Below are 26,553 nucleotides of genomic sequence, written 5' to 3'. Positions count from 1 at the left end.
AATGGAATAAAATACCTATTAGCCATTAGTTCAATGTCTTGTGAAATGTATTGCAAACTAACAGAAAACTACATAACATTAAAGTGCATAGAACAATTTAACTTCAACAAATAAACGATATAAGTCATTCATTACTGTCAACTCCATTGTTGAGTTATGTTTAATATGCTGTCTGGAAATAACATAACTGTATGTTCATATGACAGAAACATAGATATATTAAATGTTATGTGCATGATACGTGTCAACCAGCTTATGCAGGAAAAAAGACGATTATAGCGCAACATGATTGTCGCCCATACTATGTTTGCACTCACATTCAAGTGACGCGCCCAACACATGTGCTTTATATTCAGCTTTGTGTTGTTTGAACTGTTAATTAGCGAAGTGGCAAATATGAGTCGAGTTCTGAGAAAACTGGGCGTGGTGCATGTGCGTAAAGTGTCGTCCCAGATTAGCCTGTGCAGTCCGCAGAGGCTAATCAGGGACGACACTTTCCGCTTTTATGACATTTTGCGTTTACATGAAGTCTCTTCTTAGCAAAAATCAAATTTAAACGGAAAGTGTCGTCCCTAATTAGCCAGTGCGGACTGCGGAATGTAGAATTGTACATTCTAATATATGTCGATACTGTTGAACAAGATGTTTTATGGCATTTCACCTTGAATTTAAGAGAGTCTTTTCACTGAAAACAATTCAGAAAATCGAAATCCGCTACTTAAACTGTCAAATGCGGTCTATTTAGAAACCATACTGCTGGAATAAACGCATAAACAAATATACTCAAGTTCGATTCAATTAATGCGTTGTCTGCTCAAGAACTTCATGCTTTTAACTACGTAATAAATGTAAAATGTGTAATCGTGTCTGTACGTTATCTGAGATCGATGTATATTTGCAAAGACACTTAATTTCAAAGAACTGCTGGATATAAACATAATACGACGACATAACACCACATCAAATTAGGTTAATAATTTCATTGCGACATAACACAGTTTGGTGAATTGCATAACGTGATACTATTTTTCGTTTATAATCGGATCCAACTGTTCTGTGTTTGATCGTCAAACTTATTTGATCAACAATATCAGCTCATCAGTTGTTTCTATATTACGAAAAAGCTGTGACGTCAATGAATTTGGTTGGAAACAAATTGTAATGGAGTTCATGGGGTATGTCGAGTACAATTTCATTTAATCCGGGTTTAACTTAAGGCTCTTGCATCTATGTCTGTTGCGTTTGTTCGTTGTAATTCTGTTAAAAAACAGTGTATAGTACGAAGTAACTATTATGTTAAGACATTTCGTGGGAAAGAAACATTATTGGAGTTAACGGGAAATAGTGTATAGATTGCGAACTTTATAATACCATCCAATTAAAACGGTAGCAATTTCGGCTGTGAAATAAAAACGTCCCGAAAACTTAAATTAAAGTTAATAATTGGTAAATGGGGGGGGGGGGGGGGGTAACCCATCCTTTTAGTTTGTGTATTCACTGTTATTACTTACGTACACATGTAATATTTATAGCAAAAAACTTGTAAACTATAACTTATAATAGTTAATGGTATGTTTTACTATGGTCTTAACGAGTAGTCATTTGTTTAACGTATTTTTTTGTCTTTAAAACAATGAACAAGACATACAAAAGCGACGTTTTGTACGATTTAAGTATAAATAGTTACATATGAGCAATCGGAAGTAAACATGTTACAGTGCTTCTCACAAATATGTCATTAAAATCAAACTAAATGAAAGCATAGGTAACTATACACAAAATATCATGCGTCTCTACTGAAATGTCGAAGAGTTGATGTGTTAAAAAACAATTTCATTTGAATAGTCACATACTTAAAACTATAAACGCAAATCTGCTTGACACATCTTTAACAACAAATCATTTTCAAAAACGAACGAAGCGTTTCGCGTGGTTAAATTTGCTGCAACATACGTGTTTAAGTGTGTGCGATGTTTTGCAAATAATAAATATTCATCGCACTGTGTTCTGAAAGAAACAGCAGTACATGTATAGAACATTAAACTATATAAAGCAGCGTTGAATTGCACATTGTTTATCATAGAAGATAATACATAAGGCGATACTTCAGCTAGGGAGTTTCACTATGATATAGATAATAACAAAATTAATCTCGGTGGGGCATCATGCTTTATTCCGCAGTCATTGTCATAACGTTGTCGAATACAAACTACTGTTGCCTACATATAATAGAGGATGGGTTTCAATTCTGGTAACTGTGAAACAACCTGATTTATTTCATTCTTTGACGGATATTGTCATTCATATGTGGATCAAAAAATCAAAATGAGCGTGCAATTCGCATACAGATCAACTGAAGCAGTACTTTTACTGACTTGTAACAAGACCGAATATTATATCAATGCTATCGTAATTTGCAGCGTCTGTAAATCAGGAAAACAGAATTTCAATTATGTTCATTCACGACGCGATTTGGCTGGTCGAAAATAAATGTCAGAGTGGCACCGGTGTAAATCGGTTTGACAGGAAGAGCGAACTTGATTTTCTTAAAACGTTTTTAAATAAAGGTTGACATATCACATGACTTTACAATGGTCATTATAAAGCTTTATCATTATATCTGACATATGTGTGTTGTATGGATTTGTTTTAATCGCCCTATTCCTCGCAGTTTATTCTACACATGGAAATATATCAAACATCTAATGCACAGCGAAAACAGTAAACCACATGTCTAACTAAGGTGTATGGATTTTCATATTTGCCTTCATTGCAGTGTGTCAAAAAATATCACAAATAATTTAAATACGTATTTGATAATATAAAGTTTTGTCTGCAGTACTATATATGGTCATTGTTTCATTATTACGTTTAATTAATGTTATGTCAAAATTCCGCATTTAGGTCAAATTTTACAACGTGCAATATGTCAAGAATGATGACCGTAATTTATATGATCGTGAAATAATACGCAATATTGTGTTATATTTGTTACGTACTTTGTGTTACATTTATATCGATTTCACCGTTTTTTCTCAATAAATGGGTTATTGTAGTGTTTTGTCTGATTTGTTATATCAACAATTTATCATTTAATTGTATTGGTTGTATTCCCATAATAGACTTAATTTATATAGAACTTAAAATAAATTCTTTTGTATATATAAATTTCTCCTGAAAAAGATCAACCTTATTATGAGTTTTCGCTGTAATGATATGGATCCGTCTTATAAAATGTTGTTAATTAAATTCGTTATCATATAAACAGACACATTCACGATATTTGATTTAATTGACTTGATTGTTGTGCTGTTATGCTAATTTGAGTGTGTAAGTTTGTGATACTTTTTTGCGACCGTACTTGCTTTTTATATCCTTGTTACATACATCCAATTGGCACTCATTCAATATATGGACAAATGACGAACAACGAATGCAAATATCTTTGTAAATGTTCTCAACCAATTAATGCAATTTAGTTAAGATGGGAACAATTCATGTCAGTGTTAATAATAACGAACGCATCCCAACTAAAATCGTGCGTATATGTTAGATTTTCATAATCAAGCGAACATTGTCCAAATTGAATGTCACACATATGAGTATATAAGGCGTTCATTTCGGCTTTATAATATATAATATTTTATATAATTGTTCTTATATTTGATTAATGTGTCATCAAATCCTTTATTCATGTATCCATTTTCCTCCAGTGGTATCATGTTCTTGTATTTAACAATCGTTGATATTGTAAATTTATGTCACCTAGTGCTTAATATTGTTTCCATTATGTATCGGTAATGTGGTATAGACCTGTTTTTAAGATACGTTATAGTTATTTCAATAGGCACTATCGGATAAAATGCAAATGTCTGCGATAAATTGTTCATAATTTCAAAGTAATATTTGTTAAAGGTCGAAGTTGTTGAAAAAGTAAGATTATTATTCCGGTAACATATAATGCGAGTAACATTTTAAGTTTTTACAAGAATGTCATGTTTAATTGAAAATAAAACATTCGTTCTTAACACATTATAATATAAGTTTATTTAATAAATTGCGAATTGCAAATTGTGTACGGTGATTCCGTAATAAGTTTTGGTTTTATATTTATTTGTAAAACATGCACTAAATTGATGTAACGTGATTGACGTATGGCTGTTTGCATCACATCATTGTAACTTAAGTTGTATACACATGCGTATAATGAACCACTTTATAGCACAATCGAATGAACAACTTGAATAGCCACATTTATATTTCCATTAAATGTATACCAAATATACTAGTCAACAACATGAAAGTTCTCTTAATCACTGGGTCACCGGTTTTTTTGAATAAGCTTATGACTTAGTCACATTAACTCACAGACTGATAAAAATTGCAGAGAATTGTGATTCATACAGACACGATGTTTCAACGTGTTTTGGTCCTTGAATGAGAATGCGATTCTTCATGTAATTGTCACAACCTATGTAGTTCTTTGTCAACAAACTTTAAATTAAATGATACTTTATGTCAACAACAAAAAATAATTGATAATTTTAGTGAAAAGGTCTTAAAACCAACGGAGAAAACTCGTATATCTGGTAAAAGTAAAATTATCACGGCGCAAACATTAGAAGCGCAATACACGCAAGAACAAAACTGAAGTCATCTAATTTTAACGGTTATTGCGAAAGATAAAACAGCTTATACATGTGCGCAAATAATATTTATCTTAACAGTCAACCATCTTCTAAGATATTTTCAGTTTATAACTAATAATTACTCTTATGCATTTGCTTTCTTGAATACATTTCCAATAAATAATAACGTATAATAAAAGATGGCGTAGAACACAGGTAACTTCTACAAAAGAACAATAAACATTCAAATTAAGTTAATGACATAACATTCAGTTAATGTATCATTTATTTGCAGATGGGTCATCATGTATTTATAGCACTTTTTATCACATGCCATACCTGTTTCCCATGTAATATAACCATTACATATTTTTGTTATATTACACATTTGTAATACAACATTTTTAAGCGTTTTCATTGGCTAAGTTTTTGTTTATTTTCGTTTATTGACCAATCGCATTTTGTTATTTTGCTGAAACGACGTTGCAACGTCAAATGACGTCGCGAAATGTAAACACGATTTGGGATTGGTCACTATTTTTGCGTAAATATTTATTTAATTTGCTCATTTAAAAGAATGTAATAAAAAAAGATCTGACACTCGTTGTCATATCATATCATACCGTCAAGGAAATTCGTAAGTAAGCTCGCCAAAGGCTCGCTTACTAAAAAAATGCCTGAACTCGTTTAATAACATATGGTATGATATAACAACTCGTGCCAGATCCTATATATATGTTTTCCCATCTGAAAGCTATCGGTAAAACACATTTGTATTTTGGTAATGCCCTAAGTTAACATTTGGTTGATATTTTAAGTAAATAAGCAAATGAGTTCAGGAGTATTGTTCTAAATAATTAGTATTTTACTTGTTTATGATATTAGTGCCAAACACGACTCATACTGATTTGGTATTGTTTTAATCGAAGACGATATACTTTTGATCCTGGTCCTATGTAACATATTATCAATGGTTTACTATATACAGTACATTAACATTTATAAGTTACAAATGTTAGAAAAGGAAAATAAAACTCTATACAGCAGCTCGTACTTGTGATTACGGCGGAATTAGCTAGTTTCCATTTGTCACGAAAAGCGTGTACAGAATAATAAAAAAATAGTACGTGTTATTCGTGTTTAAATTCAGTAATTGTTGTTATTTATGTGGGATTAATTATGTTAAAAAACTAAACGAATCGTACGACTCATACACGAATAGTATATAGATTAAAGAAATAACATTATGCTTATACAAATAGCATACATGTTAATAAGTACACAAAACTAAAGCGTCATCGTTAGCACGTGTTTGACACAATATTTATTTCATTTATATTTGTTAAACGGATTATTACTATTCAAATACAATTATGATTTAAAAACAAATGCAGAGACCTACCGATTACAGGGACAGGATATTAATATTAACGTTAATTCCAATTGGTCAAATACACAGGTTTTTTATTGATATCTATATTCTCTATTTTCGAATTTAACTTACCACGACAATAACTAAGTAATCATACTCCTTACTAGATTTGCCTCAATAAACATTTTTCATTAGCCAGTACAAAACATCACGTGACACCAAATTGCAATGCTACATAAAATTTAAATCAGCTTTCTCAACTATGTGAATCTTTTAATCAGGCACGTCCTATTGTCAACAAAAAACGACTTGTTTGAATATGTTTGTCTTTGAAACTGAATTGATGTTTCATTTAACAATTATAAGTAATACATTACATGTTGACGCTTAGAAGAATTTATACGAATATATTGAACTGAGAATTATGATGTGTCATCTCGAAAAGGTGAAGCATACGACTACATGGATCCTTTATTGAATTGTACAATTAATCAAGCAGGTCGTTAACATTACTTATTAATGCATAAGGCGAACAAATCATCTTTGTTAATACAAACCATTAACAACGCATATACAATCACTGCCAGGAATTCCCAATCATCTGTTGATAATTCGATTTACAGGCTTTGAAGTCGCTCTGAATTCGGACATAGTTTCATATGGACCGTAACAAAGTTGAACACGAGGTCATCAGCGTATTAGTTGAACTAGTACTTGCAAGGTTACCGTTTTAAATTATAACAAATTACCGATAGGTGAATAATTTACATGCCAATAGTAATATTTACAATAACTGTTTTGCAAACTATTTGAATACATCGCATTGAATTAAACAAACCGTAGAACAAATTACGTACACAAGTATGGTCTTAAACAACTGATATCAAAACCACGAATTACACATAAAACAAACTAATGCAACTAGGCTCTTAGTTCATAAACCAACGGATAATTATATGTTCGTGTTTCGTTGTATGCGTACATGGAATTTGTGTTAAAAATATTCCATAAGTTATAATAAAGTGTCTTCCCAGATTAGCCTGTGCAGTCCGCGCAGGCTAATCAGGGATCACACTGTCCGCCTAAACGTGATTTTCGGTAAGGAAGAAATTCCTTGAAACTAAAAATACCATAAAAGTGGACTGCACAGGCTATTCTGGGCATGCTTTATGCCCAGTTTCCTCAGAAAAAGACACATATAATTATGCTTCGTTTCGGTTGGAAGAGCCTTAATGCATCTATATTACGCTTTATTTCATCATACAAACCCAGTTGCTTCTCTCAATAAAACACCCGAGCAGTTATTTGAATAAATAAGCTATAACACAAATGAATTATTCTAAGCAGATTTAATCAACTTTTAAATGTATTTTAATTACGCTATATCAGATATTATAATGGTCATGTTTTATTTTAGCTATTTCGACCGTGTTATAATATACACTTCGAATATGTTTCGAATGATAAATCGCATTAATGTTGTGAATAATACCATGCAAAACGTAGATAATCTAGTGAAAACATTCCTGTTCTTGGTTTATGGTCATCTTGTTATATATTATCAATACTGATTATAACAGAATGCCATAATAGAAACGTTATTATGATGCGGGTGTTGTATATGCGAGTGGGGTGCAAGCATGCTATGATTTTTGTATTGCCCATATTTATTTCAAAAACAAATCGACTTGTTTTACTGTGTGATGTGAACTGAACAAATGTATTTATACAAGACATCATACATTGATGTATTTACAATCACAACACACATGGCAATTGTTGTTTAAGTTTGAAATTGTTCAGAATCAAAACAGACATGACGGCAATATGCACCAACGTACGCAACAAATTTGATGTGTATTACATACAAGCGCCGCTTGATGGATTTCAACAAGGACGCTGTTGCATTATGTAACAAACTGGGACGTGGAAACATCGAATAAATCAGTAGTGTCGTTCCCTGTCGGTGACAGCAAATGGAGTCATGAAAGCCAGCGTTTCGATCAGTTGTTCTGGTGTTGGCATTAAAAATGCAAGAGCTGTTTGAAATCTGTGCCTTGATTTCCGACGGCTAGAGTAACATATGTTTTCGAACAGTTTCGTAGCCCAGTGCTTATTTGTTCACTGCAGACGCAGTAAGGAACATGTATTCGCAGGTTATTGTTGTCTTCAGAAATTTCTTCATAAATCTTATCGTCATTAGAAAAAGCATTTGAACCCGTAACACCTTATCGCGTGTATTTAAATGCAAAACTTTGAAGTATGAAAACTATTAGTGTATCGATAGAAAGTTATAGAATTACGTTCTCCTTCGTCCTGATACAAACACGGGTCCTTGTTCATTCAGACAAAAATTGATTCAGAAACTTATGACTTTTCTCGTCCAAGATAATTTGGCACGCATTCTGATATTGGCACATATTCCTATATTATACACTTCTTATGAAATACAATGAGCAATGTCAGACGTCTAAACTTCGTCTTACAAGAAGGACATTATATAATGAAATCTCGCAGCGCCACTCACTTGACAAATAAGTTGATGTTTGTTATAACGAATCGTATAAACTCGTTCACTAATGTTAAAATATGTAATGTTCACGCAATTAACAACTTCAAATGTTAATTTCTATTTTTCAGAATATGTCAATGCTTTCCTCATTTCTATAGTTAACCTTTCCCCAGTCCGCGAACCTTCCGCAACAGAACAAGTATGTTGTATGATAATGATGCAAGTGACATTAAGTAGTAAAATGTTTTTTGCGATCAGTAAATGAATAGATAATTGTTTTGTCTGTGTTATAAAATTGACATAATAGTGGATATGTCTTCGCATGCCAATATATAATTGCAATATTTATTTGTTTAAAACTGTGATCCAAGTTTCTATAAGAACTACCTAAACCAATGACTACGCAGTTCAGGCATCGTATTTACCTAAATTTCATATCCTTTCTAATATGACTAAATAAACCACAACGAATATTGAATGAGCGATATATCCATATTTTGCATTTGTGGCAAATGTTGCATCGCTTGTAATTTATTCACATGTTTTGTTTATTAAATTTATTTTGTAAAGTGATTGTACACTACCACGACTCTTTCAAACTTAAGAAAACGCCATAAATAGTGTTATTGTGTCGCAACAAACAACGTTAACGTCATCGTTGGAGCTCATGCATCGGCGACAATTTGATTTAGATGGAGTTTATAGTACCCACAATTGGTCTACATTTACAACCGCAGCAATTTCAGCAGTCTTCCCTGTGAGATTGGCACTTCAATAAACATACGAGATGCTTTAACTTCTTTAACTTAACTTTAAAAATATCCTATTGTACTCAATATATCACTTACTCAATTAAACCTCTAAGGCGCCATTGTTTAATGAATAACAGCATCGCATGAATCCTGTAAATAAACAAGTTAATGTAGATATGAACAAAAAAAACTATTACATTTCACGCTTTCGTAGGACTCGGTTTATACGTATAAGATGGGGAAGTCACCGCAATCAATCGTAAAATATTGAAGGAAGAAACTTATTCTAAAGAAGTCACTTTCTATGATTTATGTTCACAAACAAATAATTCACGTGCCGATTATGATAAACAATCAAAGCAGTACTCAACTAAAACATACACAATTGCAATAACTAAATATAAAATTATACACAAAAGTAGACATGTCTCCAATCGTGTGCACAATGGATTTCAAAACCGCATATACAGCAATATGGGAGCTTACTTGATGTTAAATTGTATATCGGAACTTCGTCATCTAGGATTAAACCAGTCACACACCACCTCTTCACATGCAATAGGAAATGGTTTGATGTTGTTGGTGTGTAACCCTAAGGTAAAGGTTGGAATACGTTTTCATCGGAAACAATAATAACAAAATAAAATAATGTGATTAAATAAAGTGGATGTTGGAAATACCTTTGACTAAAAGTATGATGCGACTTTATAAAAGATAATGCTGAATGACGCTTAATATAAAAACAAATATATCATATAGACGATAACAAAGGCAAAAAAAACGAACACGACAACGTAAAAGAAAGTAAAAGAAAAAGAAGCAAAGCACTGTCAAGTACAAGTGAACTAGAAAACAGCATGTCAGAACAAGCGACGCCCAATAAAGCAATAGATAACAACAGAAGAAGAAATCAAAGAACACCGATGATCCGATAAATGAAAATTTGACTATTATTTATTTGATAATTAAAAAATATGAAGCAGAAAAAAGCCCTGGATCAGATGGGTTCACTGAAGAATTTGTTAAAGTCTTTTTGGAAGATCTAGGTCACTTTATAGTTAGAAGCCTTAATTATGGTTTAACCTCTGGAACCATGTCAGTTACAAAATGGAATAATCATATGTATACCTAAAGATAATAAACCCAGACATGTTCTGAAAAAACCTAAGACCACTAACGCTTTTAAATGTCGTTTACAAGCTTGCATCTGGGACCATTGCAAATAGACGAAAACGGTCCTTGACAACATTATTTCTAAAGATCAGACATCATTTATTAAAGGTAGATATATTAGTGAGAATACCAGACTATTATATGACATTATGAAATATACAGAAGATAATAATATCCCTGGATTCTTGATGACTATTGACTTTGAAAAGGCATTCGATATGCTTGAGTAAATTTTATAGGGAAAAAAAAACATTAGAATATTTTAATTTGGTACAACGTTAAAAAATAGTTTTCCCTTTTCATACATAATACCTTAACGGCTTTTCAAATCAATGGGGTTTTATCAGAATGTATTACAATTGAAAGAGGCTGCCGACAAGGAGACCCAATAAGTTTGTATATTGTTATTCTCTGTGCTGAAATTTTGGAAGTTAAAATATGAAATTGTAATGCTTTTAAAGGAATAGTGACACAAAATATTGAATATAAAATTTCTCAGTTTGAAGATGATACATCTCTAGTTCTAGATGGCACCGATGTCTCCCTTAATGCTACCCTTGATATGTTAAATAACTTCGCCATTTTTTCTGGATTAAAAATTAATAATGACAAAACAAATCTTATATGGATTGGTTCCAAAAAGTTCAGCATACAATCAATAAAAACTAAATATAAACTAGTATGGGGCACAACTAACTATAAAGTTTAAGGAATATTATTTGATGTTGACTTAAAGAAAATGATAGACATAAACTTCTCCAATAAACTTGAAAAGCTGACCAATATTATACATTTTTGGAAAAGGAGAACTTTAACACGCCTAGGAAAGATAAATGTTGTTAAAACACTCGTACTTCCTTTCTTACACACCTGTTTATAGCTCTTCCTAGCCCAGGAAAAAGAGTATTAAAACAGATAAATAGCCTGTTTTCAAATTTTCTATGGGATGGGCCAGCAAAAATAAAACATTCTATTGCTGTTAAAATCATATGATGATGGAGAAGTGGCCATGACTGATATATATATGCTTTTGAAAAAACAATGAAAATGATATGGTTAAGGAAAATTGTATCAAGCAATGGAAAATGTTTCCAACTGGTGTATTATATGTTTGATGTGAAGAAAATGTTCAATGTAGGAAAATGTTACATAGAACAAATTATGATATGGTTAACAATTTGGTTTTGGAGAGATGTCCTTTCTTTCAATATTGGGTATATTAATAAACACAATATCAGTTAGTGTGAAGACATCCTCGATATGCCTTTATTTTATAACCACAATTTCAAGATAGGTATGCATTTTATATATAATAAAAATATGTATGACAGGGGAATAATATATGTAAGGAATATAGTATGCACTTCTGCAAAAATAAAACAATCTGTATTAGACAATCTGATTGGTGCTAAAATTAACTTCTTATTTTATGAAGGCTTAATAAGAACTGTGAAGGCATTTTTCAGATTATCAGGATTTTCAGTTATAAGAAAGCCCAGTATACAATGTGCATTTATATCATTTACATTAAATAACATAGTATTCGGTCAAATCAAAATAAACTTGTTTATACATGTTTTAGCTATAATACAGATGTATCCACTTGCCATTCAAAATGGAATACACTTTATAATAAAATTGAATGGTCAAAAGTGCATACACTTACTTTTACTATATCTAGAGACACATACACTCAGTGGTTCCAGACAAGAATTATACACAGAATTTTAGGCACCAAATCTTTGCTATATAGAATGAATATATCACAAAAGAGTGGAACTTGTTCTGTGTAAATTTATATTAATCCCTACTGTATACAAAACAGAGTAAAATTAATATTGTTAATGACAATTTATGTTGCCTTTCTAACGAAAATGAAGAAAACATATTACACATATTCTAGGACTGTATTTTTACCTAGCGAATTGTACATTATGTTGTAGAATTTTTAGGATTACATAATGTGCAAAATTATACAGATTTCCTGTCAAACAATGCTATTTGAGGGTACAAGTAATAACATGACTGATATTAACAGCCTTATCATAGAAATTAAAAAGTATATATTTGAATGCAAGAGAAAGAATTTACTTCGTTCGATAAGAGGGCTGAACAATAACCGTTGCTTAGCATGGAAAATTCGGGCTAAAACAAAATATAAAGAAAAGGAACTACTAAACTGGGAACTTGTAAAGCTATGTGTAGATCAAGAATAATCTTAGTGTAAATTGTATTGTTTTGCTGTTTAGGGCTAATACCATTACTGTCTGTTAAAATTATAAATTTTTCTGTCTAAACTATTAACTATCATAACATGGCATTTTTGTATGTTTCTGTGTGTGTTTGTGTGTGTGCATGTTTGTATCTATATAATGTTATGCTTAGATTTTATTTACATCTATTATATCAATACCTTTTTTATATTAAGCAAGTTGAATTGCTAAAGGAACTCTATTATATACTAACAAAGTGACATGTAAATTAACAATAAATATTGTAATGAATTGAGGTGAAATAAAATCGACCGTATAAAAAAGAAAAAAGTAGTTGATTATGAACTGACTGAAGTCATAAAACAAATGAAACAAATGAATAGCAAACTAGAACGAGTAGAATCCGCGATGGAGAAAATGGATACAATTAAAAGTTAAAAGGTACAATTAGAAAAGGTGACGGTACAATTAGAGAAACAATCAAATACCTCTTATTGGAAATGAAAGAAGAGCTTTTAAAGTCAATGGTTAACATAAAAGAATTTTTAGAAGGTAAACACTTCGAAAGAGATATGTAAAATGATAAACTTAGAGCTCGAGTAGAAACATTTGAAAACAGCATAACAGACATAAAACAGGAAAGTGACTTTATTGTTCGCAAAGCACAAAGAGAAGAGGAAATGAGAAAACAGGGTGAAACTGATGCTGAGCAATATAGCAGACGGAACAATATAAAGATAAAAGGAATACCGGATCCAGACCCAAATGAACCAGCAACAGAAAAAGCGACAATAGTGATTTTTTTTAAAGAGAAGAAACTAGCAGAGATCTTAATGAATGACTTTGCTATCGTACAAAGAATACCTAAAGGCCCCGTCACACTAGGCCACGTTCATGAAGACCACGCTGCGTCCTGAAAATGTCGTAGGACGTAGCGAGAACGGTGTAAAAATTGTAAATAAAATGCATTTCTCAAAGTTCTGCTACTACTTTTCGCTCTTACTGCATCCAACACGTCCCCACTATGTTCTTATTGCGCGTGTATTCAGGCGGGTACCACGTCCAACACGTTCTTGCTATGCTTTAACTACGCTCGTACTAGGTTGCTACTAGGTTGCTACTACGACCGCCAAGATAGCACTGCGTTCTTACCACGCGCCCATCACGTTCTCACCGCGTTCTATGTCTGCACAAGGAAAGTGGTGTTCCGGATTTATCCTATGCGAATTGCACAGGCTGATCCAAGACGGCATTTTACGTAGGTATCACTATAACAGCTTTTCTCATAGAACGACCCAATTGTATTATACATTAACTGCAGTATGACCTATGAATCAACAGAGTTAAGATTTTAAAAATGTAGTCGTACATATTAATGCAAATTTAATTACATAACCAATTTAACAAATAATAATTGAATTACCAATACAAAGTAAAGTATACACATCACATAATGCCACATGCAATCATAAGTAAAACCAGGAACACGTTTAGTTATCAGTCTTAGTAGGTCCAAAACGCTTATTCAACCTTATTGTTTCGTTACCATATGTTCTTGCCATGGCACCGATCCTGCTGGACTGTTTAAGTACAACTTCAGATAATCCCGTTGCATCTTTCCTGCTACAGTATCCCTGTTAGGTCCGTTGATTGCTTCAACTTCATGCATGTTTGCATTGGCTCTCCAGAGGCCTGGTACCACATTATGTTGATCATCCTACGCGTCAAGTTGGGCATTCTGTGTAACGGGATACCGTTTTCTCATTAGATTTAACGCATATTTAAGCCTCGAGTACAGTTCTCACTATGTCAGGTCCTTGCATCATTGTGGTCAATACTATCTGCCATCTCTGTGCCAGTATACCTAAAGCGTTCTTTACTACACGTCTCTCTCTTGAAATTCTATAGTTGGTTATAAACTCTTGCTTCGAAAGTCCTCGGTGGGAGTATGGTTTCATCAGGTGGGTTCGTAGTCCAAAAGCGTCATCACCCAAGATAAAATTTGGCATGTCCTGATCATCATTGGGTATTGGGTCTGGGTCTGGGAATCCGAGTGTTCCATCTTCCAAACACTCCTTCAATTCGGACTCGTATATCTGAGCGTCAGACATGGACCCGTATCCATCAATTTCTGTCCACACAAACCTATAATCGGCGTCCACCAAAGCCAGAAGAACCACCGAAAAGAAGCCTTTGTAATTGTGAAACAACGATCCAGTGTTATTTGGGCATCTGATAGCCACGTGTTTGCCATCAATTGCTCCGCATGCGTGAGGCACATTCCACTTTGTCTGAAACTCTTCCGCAAGTGTGCGCCATTCGACTTATCATCACGTTAGGCATGATATGACTTCGTCCTTATATTCGTCAACGATTGCCCGGCACACTTCAGGAATACACAAAGATATTATGTTCCTAGCAACTCTTAAGTCGTACTGCAAGGACGGGTACATGTCGCCAGCAGCCAAGTGTCGTAACGTTATCGCAAGTTTCAAACCTGGATCCAGCGCTTTCCTGAAGGGGGTATCTGGTTTCTGACATCCTGGACCTACTCGGTTGAGAAGCTCATCAAACATTTCAGGATGCATTATAACAAAATTGAAGAATGACTGCTGATCTTCCATTCTTAATTTTGCCATAAGTCGGTCATAATGGCCAAAGTGCAGCATTCTGTCCGCTGACAGTCAAAGCCGCACGCAGCAAGACCTGGGCTGTCTTCTTTTTCTTCTCCGCCTTCTCCTTCTCACAAGCAATAGGGCGACCTGTCCATCGAGAAGAGCCTGTTGTCCAGCCAATACAGCAACATGTTGGAGAAGTTCTTGTTTGCCCATTCTATATTGAAATGGAAGTAAAAGGGAAATGAACAGTTTTATACTCGACCACCAGAACGTGACATGGTCGTGGCTAGAGCCTGCTACAAACGTACCTTAGACGTTATAAGCAACGATAGAACGTAAAAAGAACCTAATACGGAAACCTAGTAGAGGCGTATCATTGTCGTAACACTAGCGTGGAATGGTTGTAGTGAGAACCCGATGGACGTAGCAAGAACGTAGTGACAATCTAGAGACAACGTGCTGCGAACGTCACACACTCGTCCACGTCTGCACTACGTGTGTATTGCGTCAATGAGGTTCTTACTAGGTTTTAGGTACGTCATTACTACGACCTTACCAAGTTCTAACCACGTCCATATTTGACCACGTCCTCGCCACGTAAATTTTGAACATGTTCAAAGTTCACCCACGTCCTTCACGTCCATGAAGACCGTACCACGCGCAAAGCTGTGTCTACTGCGTCGTCGCTACGTTATAGACGTTCGCACTGTGTCCTTACATATTTTTGAGGACGTAGTGGGAACGTGGCCTAGTGTGACGGGTGTATACTAGAGAAAACAAAAATCGCGACATTATAGTTAAGTTTGTCTCCAGATTAACAAAAGACCGAATCATACGAAACAGAAAACTGCTGGAAAATGCGAACGTTTACGTGAACGAAGACCTGACGAAAATAAATATGCAAGTCTTTGTGTGCGTCAATAAGAAAATAATGGACGAGGTGAAAGATACCTGGACCAGCAATGGGGTAATCAAATACCGAGATCAAATGGGACATGAGTGCTCTATAACCGGTTTCAACCCCCAATGCTTTGCATTGACCAGTCTAATGCGGTGATCCCATTTTTATTCTTTTATGTGTTATGTTTTGTGTTGTTTTGTACTGTTTTGGAAATTGGTCACTTGCCTTAAATAAAGGGCCAACTAATTGTATATAATGAGAATTCAATACTGCTCCAGCAGCTGGTGTTTCACTTTTGTATAATGTAAATACTGTGAAACAGGACAAATACCAGGAATGGCTATACTTGTCATGGCCGAACCGCAAACAGTAAGACAAAGGAGTATACTCTGCTGTGTGTTTGTTTGTACATGCATATACTTGTGAATCTTTATGCATAGCCGTTTTTTGTGTATATTACCAAAACTGCTGTGTGTTTTTTGTGCATAAATATGCTTGTTAATCTTTTTGTATAGCTGTCGTTCGTGTATATTACCAAATGAGATCACTGATTGTCTGCCAAAATTTATTATATCTAGATAACGAAATGAGATTCCAATACGTATGATTTAATTGATAAGTTGATCTACTTTCCTTCTTCAAATGTAAATAAAGAGCCCGTGAACAGTAACTGCAAACAAGATACGTGGTTGTAAGTACTACCATACGCAAAAATGGAATCATTCCAAAAGAATTTCATGAATATTATCGAACATTACCAACCAGCCAATCTGCGAAGGATGTACTTCCAGACCCTGACATTGAAGAAAGTGACATTTCAATAGATGATGATTGATCTGCTCCAATGAAATTAAAGTCACTATCATGCTCACCAATACATACGGCTACTGTATTATGCTATATAAAAACATTCGACAACAAGTAGTACCATACGATGGTTAATTACAATAGGAAGACCCTAAAAACAAGTAACATTGATGTATAAACGTTATATTACAATCATTCGGCAAGTTTTAAGCATCTAAATATTTAAATATCTTTCCACTATGTAATCTACTTTCGCTTTCGAGTCAGGATCGGATTCATTCGGGTTGCGTTCATTTGCATAATTTATACAAGCCATTTTCGCATTCGCTAAGTTCCAGTTACCTAGAATTCATTTTGATTTCACAGAATGATTATTCATGAGAGCTACGTCATGCTTCCGACGCTTACCGTATCCAATCTCGTGTTCGCCCACAAATGTTCGGATATTTCACAGGAGATATAAATGGAATTATTTGTGGCCACATAAAAATAAAAACGAGCATTTTGTATCTCGTTAAATCAATTCTACCAGACAACATCTAACGTTGCAATAGCATTTTGCTTAAAGGAACATTGATTTTTTTATGGATTAGCTTTATTTAACAAAATATTCGATATTTTTTAGCGTGAGTGTTACTTTAAAGGATAAAATTGATACAAAAATGCCGTCACAATGAAAATACTGTATTTATATTATAACTGTGCTTGTACACTTCCTTATTTTCAGACTTGTATATAACAATACACCATTTTTATCTTATGCATTTGCATTTTTGATATGTTCCATTTGAACTATAGACCTGTATTTCCATATAAAGGGTTGATGCACAATACAAAGTATAGAGACGAATGGATTTGATTCGTGTAAAATTTCTGCAGATGATGAAACGATATTGTTGCAGGATGCAAAGCATAGATACAAACGGCTTTGATTTGTGCATAAATGCTGCATATGAAGATACGATATTGTTGCAGGAGGCATTTTCTCTTTGTGTTTTGTGAATGCTTCCAGCAAAAATCATGGATGTCAAGATACCATGTTTTTGCTCAATCACTAAAAGCCATTTTATTTTAAAGTGTTGGTGCAAAAACAATGTTTGCCTTTTTAATTATTGTTTAATAGCATATTATCAATAATCTTAAACTACATGATTAACTATATATTTTATAATCTTACTGTTGTGTAACCAAAATAAAGATATCAACACAAATTACATGTTTTTTGCTTTTCCTGAAAACGTTTGAAAAGCAGAGATACTAGTTTTTTGCTCTAAGCCCTCGATATGGTTATAATCCTGATCCATCGGGAATGATATAGTTGTAATCCTGATCCATCGAGATCGATATAGTTATGATCCTGATCCGGTGTTTCCTATTGTCCATGGTTTACTATATACAGTACATTTACATTTATAAGTTACACATGATAGGAAGGGAAAATAATACTTAATACAACAGCTTTACTTACGATTAGGGCGGAATTAGCTAGCTCCCATTTGTCTCGGAAAGCGCATACAGAATAATAAAAATTTAGTACGTGTTATTCGTGTATAAATACGGTAATTGTTGTTATGTATGTGCTGTATATTATGTAAAAAAAAGTATGAACAGTATATACTTCGACAATAACTTAACGAATCGTATCACGAATACACGAATAGTATATAGATTTAACTACTAACAGTATGCTTATACAAATAGCATACATGTTAACAAGTAAAAAACCAGAGCGTCATCGTGAGCACGTGGTTTAAACAATATGTATTTCATTTATATTTTTATTTCTTAAGAAAAAAGGACTATTACTTATCAAATAAAATTATGTTTTAACAAAACAAATGCAATTACAATTACATGAGAGGATAATTTGCATTCATTCCAATTGGGCAAACACCACTTGTTTTTATGTCCCCACCACTATAGTGGGGGACATATTGTTTTTGCCCATTCTGTTGGTTTGTGTGTTTCCTTCAACTTTAACATTTTGCAATAACTTTTGCAATATTGAAGATAGGAACTTCATATTTGGCATGCATGCGTATCTCATGGAGCTGCACATTTTGAATGGTGAAAAGTCAAGGTCAATGTCATCCTTCAAGGTCAAAGGTCAAATATATAGCTTCAAAGCGGCGCAAAAGGGGACATAGTGTTTCTGACAAACACATATCTTGTTTTAATAATGAATTCTCTACTTTCGTATTAACCTTACCACGACAATAATTAAATAATTATACTCATTACTTTATTTGCATCAATAAACATTTTTCAACAGCCAGTAAAAAAAACATCACGTTTCACCAATTTGCAATACTACGGAAAATAATCTTTTTCAAGTATGTGAGTCTTTTAACCAGGAACGTTCTTTTGTCAACAAATTAACGACTGGATTGAGTATGCTTATCTTTGAAACTGAATTTATGTTTCATTTCACAATACTAAGTAATACAATACATATTGACGCTTACAAAAATTGATATGAATTTATTGAACTGAGAATTATCATGCATCATATCTGAGAGGTGAAACATATGACATGAATCCATTATTGTATTGTTAATTTAATCAAGCAGGTCGTTAACACTACTTATTAATTGATAAGACGCACACATCATATTTGTTATTACAAAGCGTTAAGGAAGCAAATACAATCACTGCCAGTAAATCCCACTTATATGTTGATAATTCGATTTACAGGCTTTGCAGTCGCTCTGAATTCGGAAATAGTTTCATATGAACCATAACAAAGTTGAACACGAGGTCATCTGCGTATTATTTGAACAGGACTAACCAGGTTATCGTTTAAGATTATAACCGAAATGTTAATAATTGAAAAGCCAATAGTGATATTAACCAATAACGTTTTTTTTTTCAAAATATTTTGATACATAGCATGGAATTAAACAAACCGTATACCAAATTATGTACATATATTAATTTTCATGCTATTCTGTGTTAACAATCAAGGAAAACGTAGACGATTAGAAAGGCGTTTGATATTGCATGTCTTTGTTTAAGATGCGCGTGTTGGTGTGTACTTAAGTATCCTTATATAAATATAATGCTGTAACTAGCGTTAAAAACAAGTTTATATAGTACCGTTATGTTAACATGTTGTTAAGGGAAATTTTCAACATATGTTGAAACGTTTGTAATGGAAACGTTTTAATCGAAGGCAACGCCGTATATGCTTTTGAAAACATGTGAGGTCGTCATTAACGTGAAAACATTTGTATATCTTCATTATTATAGTTTGTCGAATATTTTAAACACAAATATATTGTTCTTAGAAATTAATTTCCGAATACCTCTATGATAATCCCTGTTAGCATACAACACGGAGATATAATTATCCGTTTTTTATGTTCTAAGATACAAGTTGAATTAATTTGTTTTATGTGTGATACATGCTCTTGAAATAAGTTGTTTAAGACAATATACTTAAAACGCGCGATCAAAAAGAATCTTTTTTCAAACTCAAAACCTGCAAATCGGAATATGAAAACAGAAAATTAAGCTTCCGTTCACAACTTGGGACTGAGATGATTATGTAGCATTATGCCCCATTGTGTCAGCTAAGTGTACAAGGCAAACTCACTTCATTTCTTGTATTACCAAACGATATGTATACTTCATTAAAGGCAATTATCAATGTCTGTAAAGTGTCCTGCTTTATCTGCACGTTATTACAACAATCAATTTAACGACTACCTGACCTTTCTCGAAAGAGTGAAAACAAATTATATTCTAATCAACAGATACTCAAATTGGAATGTATGCATCTAGTCCAAAAGACAAACGCCATGTTTTTCCAATTACTTTGTATTAATTTTGGTTAGGTTGTCTCACATTTCTTTGGGTAAATGTTTTTACGGCTTCCAACTGAAATACAAATATGAAAAAAAAACATGAAGGCAATTTCCATAGCGTTTTTTAACATTCGTTTATTAATATTTTTCTTGTTCACTTGAAATTATGATTTTAAAATATGATCGAATTACGCAAATCTGATCGCGAAGTTCATTGTTAAGAGTGAGAATAGTATCAAGTTAAGCAAAAATGATATCAAAATGGAATACAAAGAAATATTATATCGGCCTAAACAAATCGCGTCGGTCGAGATGTGGAAACGGAGCACTTAGTACCCCTTAGTACGCCTTGTATATATCAACTATATGCTTTTTATAATGATGTTATATATTATTTTGGTTATATGTAAATTTTAACTCCAAATAGTATGTAACACTTGGACGTTGTTGCAATTGACGTCATGTGATTGTGACGTCATTTCCGTTACTTTATTACAATGATTTACTACATGAAGGTCTTAGACCGAAACGGTGAGTACATTGCTATTGAAAAACAATGTAATTGTTTGTCTGTTTGTTATAATTATTTACTCCTTTTTTTGAACTTCAATGAGGAGTACGCGTATTGCTCATCCTGTTGAAACGTTATTGCCGTACTCACACATCTTGATACAGTCGACATATTATTATGCTACTTTTGGCCGAAAAAGCCTTAAAGGGGCCTATTCACGTTCTAGTAAATTTACATAATTAAAAAACAGTTGTTTCAGATTCGAAAATTTTCGTTTTAGTTATGATATGTGTGAGGAAATTGTAATACTGAACATTAACCATCCTCTACAATATTCATTATATGCATCTTTTGACGATTTTGTAAACCTGTAAATAATCAAGCATTGCAACGCGAAACCCATGTATAATTTGTCGTTCTATTGTTGTCGTTATATTTGTGAAACTACGAGGGTTGCTAATGGTTTAAGCGGAAGATTTGTTTTACTCCAGGATTACAGGGGTCAGTGACTCGAGCCCAGTTGAGGGTAAAGTTTTAAAATTGTATTCGTGTTTGTTTACTGGAAATATGTAGATCCAATGTTTGAATTTATAATTATAAAGCATTTAATGAAAAACTTCAATACATGCCAATATCTGTAAAAAGGCCCCTTGAATTCATTTATATAATGCTTTATTTCACCAACCAAACCCAGTTGCGTCTTTAAAGGGATCTTTTCACGCTTTGGTAAATTGACAAAATTGAAAAAAGTTGTTTCAGATTCGCAAAGTTTCGTTTTAGTTATGATATTTGTGAGGAAACAGTAATACTGAACATTTACCATGGTCTAATATAGCCATTATATGCATCTTTTGACGATTTTAAAACCTAAAAATTATAAAGCGTTGCAACGCGAAACGATTGAATAATTTGGAAAGTTCTGCTTTTGTCGTTAAATTTTGTGAAACTACGAAGATTGCTTATATAACGTATAAAATACATCGAGTATGTATACTCGGCGGAATAGCTCAGTAGGCTAGAGCGTTTTTACTTCAGGACTCTTGCAGGACTCCAGGGGTCACTGGTTCGAAACCTGGTCCGGGCAATGTTCTTTTCCTTTTCTTAATTTTATTCTTGATTTTTTACTGGAGCTTTTACGATCCAATGTTTACATTTATCGATATAAAGCATTCAATGAATAAGTTAAAAAATGCCCAAATCTGTGAAAAGGCCCCTTTAAATAAAACACTCGAAAAGTTATGAACAATATCGAAATCTGGTTTGAATACAATTGGCTATTATACAATTGACGTATTCTTAGCAGATTTAATCAACATGTAAATTTGAATTACGCATATCAGATATAATAATAGACACACTTTTATTTTAGCTATTCCGGTCGTTAAATAATAAACACTTATTTGGTTTGAATGATAAATCGGCTTAATGCTGTGAACAATACCATGCGAAACTTAGACAATCTAGTAAAACATTCCTGTGCTTGGTTTATGGTTATCTGGATATATATTATCAATATTGATTTAAACAGAATGCCTTAATATAATACGTTATTATGATGCAAGCTGCGTGCTTGTGTGAGTTGGGTGCATGCATGCTATGATTTTTGTATTTCCCACATTTATTTCAAAAGGAAATCGACTTGTTTTACTGTTTGATATGAACTGAACAAATGTACTGATACAAAACATCATGTCTGTTTTTTTGGTAACAATTTCGACCTTAAAACAACAATTGTAATATTTGTTCTGAGCAGTCCGCCTATGCTAATCAGGGACGACACTTTCCGCTTTGATGACATTTTTCGTTTACATGAAGTCTCTTCTCAGCAAAAATCCAATTAAAACGTAAAGTGTCGTCCCTGATTAGCCTGTGCGGACTGCGCAGGCTAACCTGGGACGACACTTTACGCACATGTATTATGCCAAGTTTTCTCAGAACATGACACTTATATTGATGTATTTACAATCAGAACAAACATTACAATTGTTATTTTAAGTTCGAAATTATTCAGAAAAAAAAACAGACAGAACGTACGCAGCGAATTTGATGTGTAGTACATAAAGTGCCGCTTGATAGATTCCAACAAAGACGCTGTTTTATAATGTAATAAACTGGGACGTATAAATCACTATTATCGTTTCCGGTCGGTGAAAGCAAATAGACTCATGAACGCCAGCGTTTCAATCAGTTGTACTGGTGCTGGCGTTTACAATACAAGTGCTGAAATTGTTGACTGGTTTCCGACGACTAGAGTAACATATGTTGTCGAATAGTTTCGTAGTCCAGTGCTTATTTACATTCAAAGCAGAAGCATTAAGGAACATGTATTCGCAGATTATTGTGGTCTTCAGAAATTTCTTCATAAGTCGTATCGTCATTATCAAAAGCATTTAACCCCTGTTAAAACGTTATCACATGTATTTACTTTCTAAACGTATTATTTGGAAGTATGAAACATATTATTGTATCTGTAGAATTATGTTTTTGTTCGTCATGATAAAACTCGGGTCCTTTTTCATTCAGACAAAAATCGCAATCGTAATTGATTTAGAAACGAATGACGTTTCTCGTAAAGATAATTTGGCAAGCATTCTTATATTGGCACATATTCCTGTACTATACACTTCTTATACAATACAATGAGCAATGCCAGAGGTCTAAACTTCGTCACACATAAATCATATTCTTGATCGGAGGACATTATATAATGAAATCTCGCAGACCTACTTACTTGACAAATGGGTTGATGCTTGTCATAACGAATCGTATAGAACTCGTTCACTAATCTTAACATGTGTAATGTTCACGCAATTAAGTAAAATAAGAATGTTTTTAGAATATGTCTTTGCTTTCCTCATTCCTATAATTATTATTTCCCCAGTCCGCGAACCTTCCGCAAAAGAACACATATGTTTATGAGTATGATGCACATGACTGACATTATGCGGTGAAATGTTCTTACGATCAGTTAATGAACATATAATTGTTTCGCCTATGTAATGACAATGCCAAAATAGTTAGTATACCTTCGCATGCCAATCTTTATTTGCAATTTCTATATGATCATGACTGTGATCCAAGATTCTGTAAGAACTACTAGACCATGACTATGCAGTTCAGACATCGTATTTAGCTAAATGTATATCCTTTATATATGAATCAATAAACCACAACGAATAATGAATTAGCGATATATCACATGTTTGCATTTCTGGCAAATTTTGCATCGCTTGCAATTATTTCAATTGTTTTTTGTTTTTAAATTAATTGTGTAAAGTGATTGTACACTACCATGTCTCTTTCAAACTTAATAAAACGCCATTGTTATTGGGTCGAAACAAACCACGTTAGCGTCGTCGTTGGAACTCATTCATTGCCGACAATTTATTCAAATCGAGTTAATAGTAACCCACAATTGATCTACATTTATAACCGCATAAATGTCAGCAGTCTTCCTTTTGAGATTGCCACTTCAATTAACATACGAGATGGTTGAACTTATTTAACTTAGCTTAAAATCTCTAATTGTACTCAATATATCAAATATTCAATTACATCACTTTTACACACATTTAACACATAAGTAACATATAACCTACTTTATTCTTATTGCATGTGAAACGTGCATTACTATACATGCTGCCTGAGCCACTATCGCCTTCGACACGTCATTCATTTGTATTACAGTTTCAAGACCCATTAATTTGTCTGATCAAAGGCAGCGTATGAAAAAAGACACTGGGCATGTTTTCAGAGTGTTAAATGTTCAATAGTGTTATTGTTATGTTAGGTCTCTACTTATAAAAGTGTCATTGTGGTATTTGTGGTTACTAATTTTGATATATTTTATTTGATCTTCTCAGACTAAAGTAATTGAATTGCCGCTTATGATCAAATAAAAAATTGATCATGATTTATCTGATGACTTGATGTTAATAGACCATACTTAAATTGTTACAAACCGTGATCAGTAGTATCATATCGTTACACATCTGTTGTGGAAATCTCGGTCGATCTTAGTAGTAATCCGCGATACAAACAATGCATAATATAATATGTACAAAGATATAAAAAAAACAAATGAAGTCAATATTCCATCGGACTCTTAAATGAATATTCTGCAATCTTCTTATTTGTTTCGATGAAATGGTGGGATTTATTCCAACAAACTTATGTCTTGCAATTATTCTATATTTAATTAAGCTTGTTTAATACTGTAATGCATCTTTATCTGCATTTTGAAATAGCAAATTTAAAGGAGTATATGCAGTATTAAGTTAAGGTCCTATTATTTAAAGAATAACAGCATGGCGTGAATACTGTAAATTAATAATAAGTTCATGTAGATACGCACAAACTAATAACATTTCACGCTTTCGTAGGACGCGATTTACACTTATAAGAAGGTAGAATCAACGCACTCAATCGTAAGATATTGAAGGACGAATCTTATTCTAAAGTAATTACTTTCTATGATTTATGTTCACAATCAGGCATGTATTTCATGTTCCGATTATGATAGTCAACCATAGCAGTCCTCAACTAAAACATTAAAAATAGCAACAACTAAATATACACACAAAAATAAATATGTCTCAAATGGGTCATTATTATCTTGAGCTATTTCTCGACAATATTTACTCTATTATTTATTGGCATACAGTATGGATTCGATGTATAGGGTCATAGTCAATATGTGCAAATAATTGATATAAATCAAGGTCGCTAGCCAGATAATAGTGTGCGAATATAATTTAGCAACCGTTTTCACTTTATTAAAATATGCGTATTACGTAAATAAAATACATGTTGTGGGTTTTGATAGTGTGCTGTATAATTATACAGCATTTAAATTCATTAAAATATTCTGATGAATGTTGTCTATTACTTCTTTATTTTTCATGTAGCATTCGATCGTTTCAAATATGTAATTTATTACATAAGAAGTTGGCATAAGGACAAATGATACCATTCGTGTAAGAAAATACCTATACACTGTTTGGAAATCTCCATTTGTCTGTTCAGATTCATTTTTAAGACACATATAAATTAATTGTGTATTGGTGCGTCAAACAATGAGAGTAAACGTGTCGATATCCTAATATGTTTGATGATTATGTATTTGTTTCAAATTAACATGTATGTTTCTATTAATTATTTTGATAACAGTTTTTATCATATTTATGTATTGGACTATACTGCCAAAATGAAATTATAAAATGTATGATAACATTAAAATTATATTCACTTACAATTGCTC

The 26,553-nt window shown here is 33.0% G+C and overlaps 2 protein-coding genes across 2 annotated transcripts in view; both read right to left on the bottom strand.

The window, feature by feature from the left end:
* Positions 1–26,553, bottom strand: part of LOC127871136 (eukaryotic translation initiation factor 2-alpha kinase-like) — a 626,118-nt gene that overhangs the window by 516,113 nt on the left and 83,452 nt on the right. The window lies entirely within an intron of this gene.
* On the bottom strand, positions 14,432–15,238 carry LOC127872525 (uncharacterized). Its single transcript, XM_052415848.1, has 2 exons — positions 15,148–15,238; positions 14,432–14,973 (listed from the first exon to the last, which is right to left on the bottom strand). The coding sequence occupies exons 1-2, from the start codon at positions 15,236–15,238 to the stop codon at positions 14,432–14,434; spliced, it is 633 nt and encodes a 210-aa protein (XP_052271808.1).

Source organism: Dreissena polymorpha, chromosome 3 (assembly GCF_020536995.1).
Source record: "Dreissena polymorpha isolate Duluth1 chromosome 3, UMN_Dpol_1.0, whole genome shotgun sequence".
Lineage (NCBI taxonomy): Eukaryota > Metazoa > Mollusca > Bivalvia > Myida > Dreissenidae > Dreissena > Dreissena polymorpha.
The sequence above is the reverse complement of the archived record's forward strand: the minus strand, read 5'-3'. Positions and strand labels throughout refer to the sequence as shown.

Coding starts and splice junctions, on each gene's coding strand:
- LOC127872525 (XM_052415848.1), bottom strand. CDS start 15,238: ATGCATCCTGAAATGTTTGATGAGCTTCTCAACCGAGTAGGTCCAGGA. Junction 14,974..15,147: donor CAGGAAAGCGCTGGATCCAG/GTTTGAAACTTG, acceptor CGTGATGATAAG/TCGAATGGCGCACACTTGCG.